This window comes from Apodemus sylvaticus, chromosome 9 (genome assembly GCF_947179515.1).
Source record: "Apodemus sylvaticus chromosome 9, mApoSyl1.1, whole genome shotgun sequence".
NCBI classification, from domain to species: Eukaryota; Metazoa; Chordata; class Mammalia; order Rodentia; family Muridae; genus Apodemus; species Apodemus sylvaticus.
In genome coordinates this window covers 51,039,964-51,057,037 of record NC_067480.1, presented here as the reverse complement: position 1 = coordinate 51,057,037, position 17,074 = coordinate 51,039,964, and the positions used below count along the sequence as shown (strand labels likewise).

General features: G+C 38.7%; 1 protein-coding gene across 3 annotated transcripts in view; it reads left to right on the top strand.

The window, feature by feature from the left end:
- Pard3b (par-3 family cell polarity regulator beta) overlaps positions 1–17,074 on the top strand; it is a 1,018,635-nt gene that overhangs the window by 584,649 nt on the left and 416,912 nt on the right. For all 3 annotated transcript variants that reach the window (XM_052192632.1, XM_052192630.1, XM_052192631.1), the window contains exon 11: positions 13,514–13,699. In XM_052192632.1, the coding sequence (XP_052048592.1) occupies positions 13,514–13,699 (186 nt within the window). The remainder of the gene's footprint in view (positions 1–13,513; positions 13,700–17,074) is intronic.

The following is a 17,074-nucleotide window of genomic DNA, read 5'->3' as shown; positions in this document are numbered from 1 at the left end:
GTCCAACCTTCATTTAGCAAAATATTGATTGGAACTATTCTGAACTTTTAAAATGTTCACATTTACACACTGATTTTACCAGAATTAAAGCAATAAAAATTTATTTCTTCACCCTTGTCTTGCTTTCATAGATATATTATAGCAAGGAAGAAGAGACTTTAGAAGTTGAGTACCAAGGGAAAGCAATAAAAAGTGAAAAGCAGAGCCAGTAGTTTAAGTCATCTAAATAGAGCTGCATCCCTCTGACCAGTTCTTCCTTCAGGAACATAAAGGTCATGAAGGAGATCACCTTAATTTCTTCATCATGAGAAAATATCACAGGCCCACAAGCCAAGAAAACAGGAAGTGTCACTGTGTCAGTGGGTGGCATGATCCAGGAAGAAAAATATAAACCCTGTGTGTTTAATCATTGGCCCTGGGTAAGAGCTATGCATCAAAACAGTGGCATCCAGTTGGTGAGTGGAATTCAAGTATTCACATCTATATAATAGCATTGTATTGCTACACCCTTGTTGAGATCTTAGTATCTTTAGAGAGTCTGTTTCCCTACTGTTATCTGTGAACTTTACCATGTCAATATATTTGGCCATTTGATATGAACAGATGTTATGTGACCAAATTTTTGAAAAGCACTTTGACTTTTGCTCTCTGTCTCACATCATGTGATCAACAAGATTTGGGTATCCAGTGGTTTGAGGGCTGTGAGGGTGTGATTGGGACATGGGGAATATATACATCCCTCATCACTGGCTGGGAGGCAAGCGTATAGTGCACCTGAGCCCAGCCTGTGCTAATTCAACTCCAGCCAACCTGTAGAAATACAAACCGTATGCAGTTTACTGTGTGGTATGTAACAACCCACGTTAGGGATAATTTTGTCACACGCTATGTTTTAGAGCAATGGCTGACTTTCAGATTCACTTTTCTTTATGAATCAACTCTGGCTAGATTCCCTTCTTCCTTCTACTTGTCTGTCACATAATGAACAATAGGAAGAGGTATTCACATTTTAATTTGGAAGAATTCTCATCCTCTATAGGACCTAAATGACTTCTTATTTTATAGTCACTTTTGTCTAACAATTAATTTAAACAGAGTAATTGATTTAATTATTAAGATAAAAGGCAAATTATATGTCTATCTACAAATGGCATATTACATATACTAAGAACATTTTCATTACAATAGTAAACATCACTATGAATTTTAAATGGTTGTTACCCACTGAGATTCCGCCATCCTGGTTTGGAATTTAGAATTATTTATCATTAGTAGCAGACTAACAGGATTGGTTTCCTGCTGGAGTCACATTAGATGCAGCTCAGACAACAACAACAACAACAAAAAACCCAGGGTAAAAATGGTTACGTTTTTATCATTTATTTTCTCTCACAGCCATTAACCAATTGGCAAAACCTCTATTTCCTTACTCCTCCTCAAATATTCCCTTCTTTCTTAATTTTTGAGAATTTAATTTACAAACTGTGCCCTTTTGCAGACCACACTAACACTCTTACTACATTGCGTTAAAATTAATGTGCTTTATTTTCTGACCTAAAAATGAGTATTTACTGTTTCAATTGTAGAAAATAAGGAAAAGTAAGATGCAGTTCTTCTTTAAAAATTCTTGAATTGGGGAAAAAGACTGTAGTATCTGTTTTAGAGCCATTATACCCTAACTAATGGTGTGTGTGCTTGGAATGAGGATTGCTCTATAGACAGCCCTTGTCCTTAGACTCTAATGGGGGAAGATGCCATTCAGTAGCCATTATACCTCTTAAGAGTTCAATGAAAGTAACCTGTAATTTGTTGTCTTTAACTGTTATGGAGGCTTCCCTATCCAAACCGCAGGAGGTGGAGTAAGATAGAGGAAGGAATAGAAGAGGGTGGGGGAGGAGGGTTAGGGAGAGAGGGAGGAAAATGTAGTTATAGGAATGACTCCTCAACACTAAGAGCTTCGGGCTCTCTGTCTTTTCTGTGTGATGTATTTACTTCTGTGGCACTCTGTGCTTGATTTTCATGCTCATTGTGAAAGGATTTTGTCTTCGTTTAGGGTTTTACTGCTGTGACAGACACCATGACCAAGGCAACTCTTATAAAGACAGCATTTAATTGGGGCTGGCTTACAGGTTCAGAGGTTCAGTCCATTATCATCAAGGCAGAAACATTCACTTCTAATTCTGGGTAGATTTCTCCTCTCCCAGCAACATGTTTTAGTTAAAGGACAAGCCTTTCCTTACCCCATCATGGAGGGTATCATTGTATGGAGGGTGTTTAAAATAAATATTCTCTCATACATTCAAGACATTCTGTATTAGGGAATGCTAGGTACAGTGACTCGGAGAAAGGACAAGAAAGCTCCAGAGAGAAAATCTTAACAGGTTACCAGCAAGGCCTCAGATGCCTTAGAGTACTGTAGTTAACCCTTTCAATGCCATTATTTCTTTGTCATAATTTGTTAACAAAGACTCTGCCCAGGAAGTGGCACTATTAGAAGGTGTAGCCCTGTTGGAGTACATATGCCACTGTAGGTGTGGGCATTAAGACCTCATCCTAGCTGCCTGGAAGCCAATATTCTGCTAGCAGCCTCAGATGAAAATGTAGAACTCTCAACTTCTCCTATACTATGTTATGAAAGTATTCCATAATTTTTCCCAAATTGTGTTGTATACAATCAAATATTTATTTTTGCCTCATATATCTGCAGGTTAGCTGGGTTTTGCTTGGTCTAGCCTGGGCTCACATAAGCTTTCTTCAAGCTATGGATGTATACCAGTGTTCTTTCTATCTCCCATAATCCTCAAACCACAGGTTGCCTAAAGCATGTGTATCACATAAGGAGAGCTACAGTCTAGCAGTGGTGGCACACACCTTTAATCCTAGCACTCTGGAGGCAGAAGCAGGCAGATCTCTCTGAGTTCAAGGCCAACCTCTTCTACAGAGTGAGTTTAAGGACAGCCAGAGTAACACAGGAAAACCCTGTATTAAACAATCAAAGTGGGAGATGAATTCCCTCCCACTCAAAGGCTCTACATATATACTCATTAAAAGGCTCTCACAAGTCTCATAATTTTTTTTCAAAATAATCTTTTCCAGAGAAATTCCCAAGGTTCTCCCACATTCACTGAAAGAAATAGAGGATGTTTTATAGGGAGTCTGGTTGGTTGGTTGGTTGGTTGGTTGGTTGAGTTAGTTGCTGAAAACAGCCTTAACTGAGCACATCCTGAGGCCAGAGAGACCTCCTCAGGAATGCTGAGCAGGCTGCAGACTTAGGGGATGGTCCCTGTCAGTCAGTGCCCCTGCTGCTTCCAGAGCAGAAGGCAAGTGGTGAGTCAAGAGGGGCAGGCGCCGCTAGGCCTGTGTGCTCGGTCCTGTTTGATATTATTTGTTTTATGTTTACCTTAGCCTTGATACTGAACCATCTCTTTGAGATGGCTAGCCTAGAACACCATGGATTTCTGATCCAAACATGTTGGAAATAATAGGTCACCTAAGAACCCAGTGTCTAAATGGTCTTCTCTGCCTAGGATTAACATTCCTTTCATAGGTCACTGAATTGGGTTTTGTTTGTTTGTTTGTTTTTGGTTTTTGGTTTTTCGAGACAGGATTTCTCTGTATAGCCCTGGCTGTCCTGGAACTCACTCTGTAGACCAGGCTGGCCTCGAACTCAGAAATCAGCCTGCTCTGCCTCTCAAGTGCTGGGATTAAAGTCATGCACCACCACTGCCTGGCAGTATTGTTGAATTGTTGGGTCAGCAAGGTAGGTCACCTGAAAAGGCACTTGGCCAGCCTGGGCACCTAAGTTTGATCCCCAGACACTAGGAGCAGAAAGAGAGAACCAATTCCATAGAATTTTCTTCTGATTTCCACATTTCCATATACACCACTCCCCCCATCACAATACAAGTACATCTCTTCCACACAAAATAATACATTAGAAAAAATTTTAAGTATGTAGTCTTGCATTTTAACCAGTGAGTTATTGCTTGTTAAGTATTTATGGCATTTTTAATATAAAGTTTTTCTAGTCTACCGGGGTGTTTATTTGTTTGATGGTTTGTTTGTTTTGAGACACAGTCTCACTATATAGCTCTCGATTGCCTGAAATATCCTATCTAAACAAGTTTAGTCTTGAAGTGACAGAGATTTTCCAGTGCTGTGTACCAGCATCAAAGGTATCCACCCTCACATCAAGCTCTCTAATCTACTCTTAGAACATGAAAGAATAAATGCAAAACAGTCCCACCATTTCTCAAGATTAAAAAAGGCAACTACTAATTTAAGAAATAAGATAGCTTATTTTAATTCTAAAACATGAACATATATACTTTGCCTGATATAAAATATTTATTTATTTCATTTTTATTAGTCATTTTAATACAAATAAAACAAGTATTATATATATACATGTTGGTGGTATACTGTTGAGGTTCTAATGTCTTATACTGTCTTTCAGATTTGATTTAAGAGGAGGAGATTGTTGTAGTTGTTTTGTTTGTTTGTGTTTCTGTGAGACAGCATCTCATGTAGTCTAGGTTTGTCTGGGAGTCACTGTTTGGCATAGGGTCCCTCAGCCTCCTCTGCTAGAGCACTGGGATTACAAGTGTAGAATTCCAGGTAGAAATGTTTGCCTGATTCGGTTTTCCTGGTAGTTTGTATGCTTTGACCCAGCATTACATTAAAGGTCATTTTATAGGGCACAGCCAGTGAGGAATGGCAGTATCCTGACATTTGTTTCTGGATATTAGTTTAACCTTCTACTTACCCAACTCTGGCTTATGTTTTTGGTTGGTTGGTTGGTTGGTTGGTTGGTTGGTTGATTTTAGCACATCGTGTAGCTAGCAATTTTTGCTTTTGCTAGTTTCCTTTCCTACAGGCTTGTAGTGGGAGGGGATTCATATTAGCAAGTAAGAAAAAAATCTCAAATACAGATAATTTCTATATAGGTTTTAACTAATATGAATAACTATGAACTTTGGGAGATCAAAATAAAGACATAAATTTAAAATAGACACTGGTAAGCTAACGATAATCTACGTGTGTGTTTCCTTCCATTGAGTGTTCATACCAGCTTTGCTTACATTTTGCTTTCTGAGACTTTCTCCCTTTTATGCTAACATTGACTTGTCTTGCCTGTTTTTTATGATCAAAAACATGGTATTAAATTTTCAGTTATTTTTAGGCAATTTAGCACACAGTTCAGAGCCATGAAAACATACTCACAAGTAACATCATACAGAAAGAGTAGGTTTTATTGTGGAATATATGTACTTACATATGCATATATGCATACAATAACAATTAGTCAGGGAAAAAAAGAGGCCATGAATTTGAAGGAGGGGGGATATATAGGAGGATTTGGAGGAAGGGAAAGGAAGGGAGAGACATTATAATACAAAAAAAAAAAAAATGGGAACAATAAACCAACCAAACAACAGCAAATCCTCATTATAACCTCTGATCCTTTGTTGAAATTTGTGTATTACCCAGAGGGAGAAACTGTTTTAAAGTGGTTTTCATTTGCCCACATGTAGATCAACAAGTGTTCTGACTTCTGTCCATGCATTGACAGATATGTAAAGAGAAAAGACATTTGCCATTTATTACAACAGCATCCCCAGGCCACAGCTTGCCTGTCTTGTGCCTGTTCACCTCACAGCCCTTTCATTTCTTTATTCTCTGAAAAGACAATCAGAACTAAAATGACTCCCTGCTGCTGGGAAGAGCCTCTGCCCCCATGGCAGGAGGATACTCACATTCTGAATTTTATATAATCCAATTGACCAAAAACCTTTTATGCTTAAAATCGTGACCTAAGGCTTTTTCAGAGGATTAATAATAATAATTAAAGCAAAGTCAGAAAACCAAGTGTCTTGCAGGTGTCCTATCCCTTCGCTGTGGTGAAATTTTGTTTATTATTACAAAGGTTTTATCCCTTGAATTCCTTAGAATTTACTTAAGCAAAAGTTAACAATGGTTAAGCTTATTATAAAATATTCTGGTAGAAATGCCAGGTATGGCTTTTTGCTTTATATATAAAAATAATGTTCATTCTTTTCTTTAAACCCTTTGTCTGAGTTTTTGTAACTGACAAAATGATTGCATGTGAAACATAATTCTTGCATAAAGTAAGCTGCTTACAACACAGGCTAATTACACATCTGGGAGGCAAGGCAAAGACATCCAGAGCCTGCTCCTGCTGAGCCCCAAGCACAGCATTTAATGAAATGAGGGCCATAAAAGGTTCAGCATGGATGCTTTCAGGTCTGACCTGGGCTTCTGGGAAATTGAGCATTGGCCCTGTGGGCTGCTGCATTCCCCCAGGATTTGAAAGGCTGGGCTATTACCACTTGCATGCGTGAATCAAGCACTACTTTGCAATATAGGACATTTGTGAGTCTGGAGATGGCCCCATTTGGAACACTCTTAAACTAATAACAGGGATGCCTCCCTGCCCATCCATCTTCCTGCTGCTCTTTTTTCCTCTCACACCAAGCAATTACTTTTGCTGTTTGTTTTATAGAGGGGGCTAGTATGTACAAGAAGGCCTATGCAGACATTCCTGGTTCCTATCTCCTGGTTCTTAAACATACTCCCCCATGCCTTCACACAACAAAGATGAACAGAAAGAGGCCTCTGTATTGCTCAATAAAGTTTTGACCAATTATGTGTTTGGGCATTGTGCATTCTGTGGTGTTTAGTACACAGTAAATGCTTGAGAAAAGAATATTGAATGGTTGTAGTTAGAAAGGAGTAGCTAACTACTCCTTGTCATTCATGCTGGAGTAGCCCTGACAATCTCTGAATTCCAAATGCAACAAGTTATTCAGTATGTGGTGTGATGTGTGATGTGTGATGTGTGTGTGTGTGTGTGTGTGTGTGTGTGTGTGTGTATCTTCTGTTTTATTTCCATTCTCTATGTACTCTCATATTTTACAAATATCATTTTATATGATATGGTATATATAAATAATATTACAGAAAATAAAAAAATAGAGAAGTAACTCCTTTCAAGGAATGATATATTTACCATTTATATAGCCTCCAGTATGGCATATAGATTTTTCTATAGACATGATGTGCTATAAGAACTTGAAGATAGCTTGTGAAAAGGCTAGAGTTAGAACTGGGTGGGATAAAGCATTAAAATACCTTTTAAAAATTTTAAAACTTCATTTGCCATTTGTCTTTACATTTGTTATTTTCTTTAATAAAAACAATTCCCATATATATATATATATTTTCCCATATATGGGTATATGGTTGAAGTGATTTCCAAAATGAAAACTATTATATATTTTTAGGTTATGGATTTAATCTAGTACATTATAATCAGTTAAAAAAATCAAGATTTGATAGAATAGCATAAAAAAACACCAAAATGGGTTATGAGTTGTACTCTTGGTAACTATTGTCTCATAAAACTCTCTGTAGTTGTGTTTGTGTGTGTGTGTGTGTGTGTGTGTGTGTGTGTGTAGTTCCATGTAGATGGATGGTGCAGATAGATGAATAGATAATAAAGCTTTGGCTACTGGATCACAGTGCTTCCACACTTTGGGAAAGGTACCATGACTATTGGTCACGTGTGATGGTCACTTGCAGTCTGTCTTAGAGTTTTTATTCTTGCACAAATAATCATGACTAAGAAGCAAATTGGGAACAAAAGGGTTTATTAAGCTTAAACTTCTGCATTGCTATTCATCACAAAAGGATGTCAGGACAGGAAGTCGCAGGAGTGGATGCAGAAGCCACAGAGGAATGCTGCTTACTTGGCTTGCTTCCCCTGCTTGCTTTCTTGTAAACCCCAGAACTACTAAGGGTGGTACCCACAATTGGCTGTGCCCTCCCCCTCTTGATCACCAATTGAGAAAATGGCTTACAGCTGGATCTCATGGAGGCGTTTCATCAAGGGAGGCTCCTTTCTCTGTGATAACTCCAGATTGTGCCAAGTTGACATACAATACTAGCCAGTACACAGTCTGAGACAACTGTTTTAAAACTGTGAACCCAGGGCTGGAGAGATGGCTCAGCAGTTAAGGGCACTGACTGCTCTTCTAGAGGTCCTGAGTTCAATTCCCAGCAACAACATGGTGGCTCACAAGCATCTATAATGAGATCTGATGCCCTCCTCTGGTGTGTCTGAAAGCAGTGACAATGTGCTCATATACATAAAATAAATAAATCTTAAAAAAATTAAAATGTAAATGCATACACAGAAAATGTACATATTCTCTATATATAATATAATTAAATAATGTATACAATAGATCTAAGAATATGTACTATTTATAGTTTTCAGTGGGGTAGGTGTGCGTGTGTGTGTGTGTGTGTGTGTGTGTGTGTGTGTGTATGCATGCCCTTAACTGTTTCTTTGCTATTTCCATAGTTAGCAGTATAATGATAGTTAATGGTTGTATAGCATCATGCATTCTTTTTTAAAACATATTCCTTTTGTAGAAATTCATTAATATTGTAAAACATAGAATGAAAAGAAAATAGCAGCACTACAGTAGTAGTAAACAATCTACTCTAGTGCTAGTAGATAATGCAATTTTTTTTATTTCCAGCAAGCTAAAATGGGATAGGCAGCTAAGCAGGCAGCAGATGGAACGATGCCTCTCCTTCTCTCTCTCTCTCTCTCTCTCTCTCTCTCTCTCTCTATATATATATATATATATATATATATATATATATATATATATGTGGTACAGCATGTCTGTGACACAGCTGAAACATGTGGACACAAAGTTTGCCTTCATGCTTTGTCAATACAATTATATAAATAGTTTAATAAATGAAAAGCACAAAGTAGCAAATGTGTTAGTGTAGTTATATAACTAGCTTCATAGACTATACTTGATAATCACATATTTTGGTCTTAGATTCTTGTGTAATAAAATGAATCATTTAGAGGTCATACCAAGTAATGTCTCATTGCCTAGCATCACCCCTGCTCTGCTCATGTCGCAGACATTGAATACCTGCTTCTGGAAATTAGCTACCATCGAGGCATACACTTAGCTGAGAGCGAGTCTGATGTACTTACTGTACTAGTCCGTTTTAACCAAATGTTGGTCATGAGCCTGTGGACTGAAGGCCTGCACAGTTTGCAGGGTGTTTGCTGTCTTGAGACTTTAATAACAATACAGCCAGCATCCTCTGTTATGCTCTCTAGATCCAGGCATTTTTTTAATATGGCTACATTTGGTAATGTTAATTCAAGTTGAGTGATTTCTCAACTGGAAGGAATTTTACCCTTGATGACATATGACAATGCCTGAGGCCTTTCTCACTGTCACAGCTGGTGCAGGAACAACACTACTGAGGCTACAGGACTGTGGTTAACTTCACTGCATAGGACAGTCCACAGTGCAAATGTCTGTTCTGCCAAGCTTAAGAAGGTCCAAATGTCTGTTCTGCCAAGCTCAAGAAGGTCCAAGCTGAAGACTATGTATTAATGGCACCTAGTAGGTGCTGGGATGTTGGGTTTAGGGATGCATAGCGGGGGCATTTTAAGTATCCATCCCAGCCTAGCCTGGGAATATTGAGGACTTTGTGTCCAAAGGATTGGACACAATCCTTTCTACTGACAAGCTATAAGAAATAATGAGGAGGCAATTAAATAAAAGTGTGTTTCACAAGTGTCCCCTGCTATGCCCGTGCTTTTGGTGTGGAGTTGCAGGTATCTGTAGGAGGAAAAGACAGGAGTCCTCCTGACACAAGTTTGAGCAACTCCTGCAAAAAGACAGCAAGCCAAGGATCATCTGTAGTCTGGATGTGACATTGTCCCATGTTGGTCCCATCTCTGATGTCCTTCATTAAAGATACTCATGAGTATTTTATTCACCTCCCCATCTGCTGCAGAATGTTGCTTGATAAGGTTTGAATTTAATTTTCAGAGTTGCCATTCAAACCAGGATTATTGGTAGGAGACATTCAGTATATTGATTTTTTTTCCTTTGTACATTAGGTAAAGGAACATTTATTTCTAAGAGAGGAAATGGCTGTGTTAACTACTGTAATGGCTTCCTTCACCATTGGGAATTTGCCATTATTAGAAACCCCTAATTATGACTTGAGTCCGTTACAGTATAGCAAAGATGGGAAGCATATCTGTAGTTGGCACAGACTATAAATTGTGTATCATTTTACTTTCATTAAAGGAATTAATCTTGAAATGTCCTTTGACTACGTCATGTTATTGTGGGTAGCAAGTCTGGGACACAAGGCTGTATAGTGGTATAGTTAATAATCCGGCTGCCAGGCATGCAACTCACACCTTTCATTTAAAATCCAAATCTATAACCTCAGCACTTGTGAGATGGATGCAGGAAGATTACCACGAGTTTGATGCTTGCATGGGATTTGGAATGAAAGCCCATTGTTTCATAAAAAGAAAAAAGAAACAAAAAGATGTAAAAAGAGACTAAATCAAACTTAGTAGTAGACAGCAAAAGAGTGATTAGTGGAGGATGAGAGGACTATTGTACTATTGGTAAAACAGTACAGTTTCAAAGCTCACGAGAATGAACTAGGGATCATTGCACTACTTGGATGGTGATGGTAACTCATATTGATGTATGGTATTACATTCTTAAAATTCAATGAGAACAGGTTTTAAGAGCTGTTGCTTCCATTTTCCTGCAAAAATGGGTATCTGGGGTAATACTTAATAAGTTCAGTGTTTATGTGTGCATGTATGTATTTATATGGTGTATGTCTGTATGTGCACTTGGGTTTTCTGATACTCTGGATTCATGCAGCCAAAACCAGCTTTTACATGGATGCTTAGGATCTTAACTCATGTCTTCGTGCTTGCATGGCAAACGCTTTTACCTCTGTGCCACCTTCCCAGCCTTGTAGACATATTTTAATGTGTAATATACACTGTAAGTATAGACAACATTTGTCATTTAATAACCAATTTGCAACATAGTTCATATCATCTTTAATCATAAATCATGGATAATTTTCAGTGCTTTCACTAAAATGACTATGTGATATTAGATAACATAGACATATAATAAACAGCTCAGGACCTTTCACTAAAAATAAATAAGAGTCTGAGCTAAGAGCCATGCTGCTCAGGCATCCCAAAGCTTCTGTACTTACAAGTCTTGGGATCTGTTAGCACGGTACCTGTCTGCGATGTACCATGATCTCATCATCTGTAAAATGGTCCTGATAATGAAGAAACTTTTAGGGTCATAGTGAAGCTAAGTGCTTTCACATGTGTAAAGTACTTGGAGTGGGTCAACTCTCATCAGCAGCCTTGGGGTTGGTGTTTCTGTTGTGTTTCTGGCTCCCCTGTGTCAGGGAGTTAACTTCAAAAAGAAAAGGTAACCATGAATCTGCATGATCTCTGTCTTGTTTCCACATTTAGATAACAAAATAAAGGTATTAGAGTAAAACAATAATAACTGTCAATCTTACTAATCAAATACAGTTGTTAAATGAAAACTCCTTGATCATAAGACAGATGATTTGAATGTGCAGTCATGAACAACAGGGTATCCCAAGCTGTTTGGGTGTATGTACTGACACTGTACCGTGCCATAGGAAGTCGTGGATTCTAGGAGTGTACTTACCAACTTCTTTCCCATTCTTAAACAAAGTACAACTGTATTTCTAAAGCAGTTAGGTTTTAAGAATCATTTTCTCTAAGTACTACACAAAGAACTTTCAAGTTTTACATCCTAAAATGTTCACAACTTATAGTGAGAACAATTGTCCTTTAATTTATAGGTTAATTCTATATTTCTTTATTAGATATAAATTAAACCAGTCCCAGAGAGGTTCAAAATCATAAATGACTGTAAAATGTTATGGATTCTAAATTGGGTATATTGGAGGACAAAGGTAAGGACTAGCTGTTTATATTTATGGCTCTGGAATTTCAATGAGGGATTTGAATAGTACAAAGGTATTGGTAAAGAATACCAATTTTCTATCTATTAAGAGGAAAAGAAAAAAACAACAAAAGAAAAAAAACCAGGGGACTATAACTTTGACTCCAGAAATGGAATTTGCTTATTAGCTAACACAATGTGTTAGCACATGGGTGCACACACACACACACACACACACACACACAGAGAGAGAGAGAGAGAGAGAGAGAGAGAGAGAGGCCTACCTACCATAGATTTATTAAATTAGACAATGCAGTTCTTTGAACAACCTTTTGTCAAAATCATTCCAGGAACCCTCATATACAAAAAAAGCAATTGAAAGAACTATTCTTTTTTACACGTTAAATGTGGGTTCTTGTCTTTTTTGTTAGAGGTTGAAAATGTCAGGTCAGTGGCTCTGGCTATGATCAGACCCCTTAATCCTGTTTTAATTATGGGTTCTTTGCTACTTCTGATTTTATACGAATTTGAGACTGACATCCAGACACTCATGATGATGTTTTAAATACTCAATTTTACAGAGGAGTCACCTCAAAGTGACCTTAAGATGAGAGTCTCTAGACATAATTACAGAGAGGAAGTGACTGCCAGCCTAGACTGAGTGGATGCTTTTCAGGAACATCTCATTTTCAAATTTTCCAGTTAAGCGCTGTGGCTGTGGCCCTTTCACATTCCTGCAAGCCTGAAGAGGTGCGGGAGGGGCAGTGAGGCACTTGTCACACGCTCAGCATGAGCCGATTCCCACAACTGTACAACCGAATACCATCGGTGCCAAGTGTGACTAGCCACATCCTCCTCCCAGGAGAGCTGGTCCATAAGCCTGCCCTTTGCCACCAAGCTCTGTCTGTTTGGAGACTAGTTTGCTAGTGGATTGGTGTCATTTGTCATGGAGGACATGAATATTTATTATGCATAATTACATTTTATTGCAATCTAGGAGTTTATTTATCTTTAGGGGGTCTGTACTATACAAAGATATAAGCTTAAAGCATGATTTTTGATAAGATGAAATTAAATTCAATTTCAATTAAATTCAATGGATTTAAATCCATTAAAAACATTTCTTTAACTTTAAAGTGAACTTTTTTTCTGTGCTCTATCCCCAACTGATAATCTTTACCAATAGTATGGTTTCCATGCTAAATGATACGTCTCAAATTATATAAGTGTAGTATTTCTCCAAAAATTTCACAAATTTCTATATATTAGGACATCCATGAGATGGACATGTTGAGAGTGAATAAGGTCTAAGAATATTCTGAAACCTGACACTTGTTTAGTTTAACATTCAGCCTGTTTAATTATTTAAAATAGCCTATTGAGTTTCCAAGTATCTTACAGAATGTTTAGAGTTTTACAGTTTTAGCCTCCTGAAGTGGTCTTCTTTTTGACCATTATTACCAAATTCTATCCCCAGAGAGCCCTTTGCTGTGTGGTAGATATGATGGCTGCATGTTACTGAGAGTAAGGGCTGGGGAGCCTCTCTTTGGCAGGAATATAACTCTTGGAGATCCGGCCACCTCATCTTGCCAGTTGCATCTGCTTTAGGTCATCTGAGAAGGTGAACTGATAATCAGCCCTCCTCTCTTCACTCTTCCCAACAGAAAGGAGAACCTGATTGTTATGCACTCTCCCTGGAGTCAAGTGAGCAGCTCACCTTGGAGATCCCCCTGAATGATTCTGGTTCTGCTGGCCTTGGTGTTAGCCTCAAAGGGAATAAATCTCGAGAAACTGGAACTGACTTGGGGATTTTTATCAAGTCTATCATCCATGGAGGTGCTGCTTTCAAGGTAAAGGGTGTGATGTTTGCCTGGGTGCTGGTATATGGGGATGGGGCTGTGGTGCTTGGAAGCCCAGGTAGAGGCAGTCTTTAAGGGATGGACACCATTGAGGCTTTCCGGCTACACTCTGGTACACCATGTATGTAGACTGATCTGGCACCAGCTCCTTATGTTTGTATTTCCTAAGATAGTTCTGAAAAGTCATTGTGAATACTATTCTTTTAATTATTCCATTAATAGTCCTCTGAGTTTATAACTTAGTAGAGTAGCTAAAACTATACAATAAGCAAAATAAAACTAGAAATGAACTGACATGAGGGCAGCAAATAGGAAAGTTGTGCTTGCAAAAAATGCAAGCTTAGTGTGTTCTAAGAATGACTGTAGAATAAAGTTCATTCATCCTTCTTCATACCTGAAGATAACCACAGTACCCAGAATGTGGATCCATTTAAGCCCTCGAATAAGCTCATACAAGTCCAGAAAGCAGAGAAGAGTATGCCCTACTCTTTAACATTGGGTGGCCTGTGAGACCAGAGCTGATGGTCTAGTTCACTGGATTGCCTGTGTTCAAATCCAGTGCTGCCACTGCTTGGTGTCCATGTGAAGCTGTGGACATGGATATTGGCTAGTTGTCTCTCATTTCCTCATCTGCAGAACCTAGCCCATAGGCCTCAGGGAGTAAGTAATTAATGCACACAATAGGCTGAGAGGAGGAAAGTGATTGTAAAAAGGGACAGCATGTTTGTGTCCCTGATCACCATTGACTATGTAATGATATGCCAGAGTTGGAATCCTACCATCATTTCTCTCTTCCTGTATAAACATAGCTAGTGCTATGCTTTAAGAGACAATACACATAGAGCAACAGCTCTCAACCTTTAGTTTACACACCTTTGTGGGGTTGCATTTCAGATAATCTTCATATCAGATATTTGCATTACAGTTCATAACAGCAGCAAAATTACAGCCATGAAGTAGCAAAAAAATACTTTTCTGATTGGGGTCACCACAACATGAGGAACTATTTTAAAGAGCTGTAGCATTAGGAAGGTTAAGAACTACTGATGTAGAGTCTTTGGCTTGGTATCTAACAAAGCCTCTAATAAATGTTAACCATTGCAAATGATCCTGTTACCTATGTATATCCTCTTGTACCAAAGCTACGAAGACCTACTTAGACCTTAAAAGAATAGCCAGGTCTTAGAATTCTTGCTCTAAGGAAGCACTGTTTTTCTATGTGCTCCACTTCCACTTTTTCTTCAACTTAAACACGAAGTTTATGTCTTCCTTGGAGCATGGGACTTGCACTATAGATAGGTTCTTTAATTTATTCTCTAGTTCAGTTAGCTTGTGTCACATGATCAATAATCATAAAGATTCAGTGATTTAATCATTAAGCTTTTATTTTGTTCATGGCTCTGCAGGGCAGTTACTGGTGGTGGTAGAGGTTCTGGTGCAGGCCAGGTGTTTTCTGTCACATTGTAGGTCTACAGGTATAATATGTTCTGCATATATTACCAAGCCTTTGGCATTAGGCTAACAGATATCAGAGGGCTAGTACCTGTGGGAGATGCCATACAGTTGTTGGACTCTGAAGGGGCACACTGTCGTGCCACACATACAAAACTGGTCAGAGGAGTCCTAAGATTGAATCCAAGGTCAAGGAGAAGACACAGTGAAACTGGCAGAAATGTGTGTGTGTAGATCAGTAAAGCTATGAACGAATCGAAAATACCCATTAATGTGTCTCAAGACAATGACAGTCAGTCTGGAAACCCGATGGTAATAATGGCACCATGCATCAGCATCCAGTGTTCTTATGACTTTTCATATGCTAGACCCAATGAGAAGTATTTAAAATGGAATCTCTGATTTTATCCATTTTCACATCTTTTTTATATCATTTTGTCAAAGGGGGATTGTACATGACAGTAATTTCAAGGTTCCACTTTTATGAGATAACCTAGACTTGCTGAATAAAAAATTGGACTCATAGCCCATGCTACACTGCTTCAGAGGAAACATAATTTCAGACCATCTTATTGTGTGCCTGCAATCAGGGGCTACTTCCTGGTAGTTTTGCACTCTGCTCACCCTTCTGAGCAAGCCTTCTTAGACGTGTCTGCTTTGTTTAAGGACAGGTGCTGTGCTTGCAGACGCCGCTTTCTCTTATCCTCATTGCTAATGACAGCTCTTCTTGCAGAATTTATTCAGAGTAAAATTGAAACCGAGATGACTTCTTGGAAATTAAAAGCAGGCATCTTTGCTTTCGCTTTTGTTTTTTAAATGGCCAATAACTTCAGCTCCAGCAGATATTGGTGTGTTGTTTAATATGTGAATCTGTTTGTGTAAGTGAGCAGTTCCTTACCTAAGCAGTTTCTAATAGTCCTATTTCTTGCAGAGAGATTTCACTTTACATTTATGTAAATTTTCTTCCTGACATGGGTCTGCTGAGTCAGACTGTCACGCCATTGAAAACTAGTGGACAGCATATTTGTAGCTGTTCTTAAACAGTGAGAGGCGTCAATCATGAATGTAGCCTTGTTGTGAAGGGCGGTTACCCACTTGTCTTCTTTACCTCGCTTACTGTGTGAAGCACAGGCCTGAGCTTTGGTCACAAGGAACCTGATAAAGAGGAAGGGAATTGTGCTTTCTCATTGTTTTTCTGCTAGTCCAATAATCCATTGTTACTCCTCAGAAAATTGCCACCTGTTCCATGAATCTGGATTGTGTCTTACAAAAATTGTTTGGAGACTTTGTTCCTGTCCTGGTTGAATAGAAACAAATGTAACAGACTGCCCTGTCCCTGGGGCAGGGGGATGAGCACCAGACACCCATGTTAGCATCTGGCCCTAGGATTTTACCTGAAATCCACAAAGCAGTGTTTTCTACTGGAACACTCTGTCTCCCAGCCCTGCATTCCACTAATTGCTTCTCAAGGTGTTTTTCCCTTAAGGGAAGGTGGATTGCTGAAAACTAAACTACTTTGAAAAGTATGACCAAATTCTTCCTGTGGCTTCTGAGTGCCTATTCTCCTGAGAGTGTCTGTTGATGTAAACAATGGCAGACCAGCTACTGCCAGATATAACATCGCAGAATGACTGATTCTAACTGAGGGCTTTTGTCTCTTCTCTCACCTACCAGGCTACTGCTTTCAAGCCTCTCTGTTTCCTCTTTGGGTTATTTCTAATAAAACGGCAAACCTCCATTTGCTCCTCCACGCATGCAGCTATTCAGGTGCTCTTTGGGACACAAGCAGAAACTTGAGCTATTTTCAGGACAAGTTGAATTGCAGGTCTACCATACTCAAAAATCTTCAAAAACGTAACTAACTCAGAACATTAAATATACAATGTAAGACATGACACCCAAGAAAATAAGTGG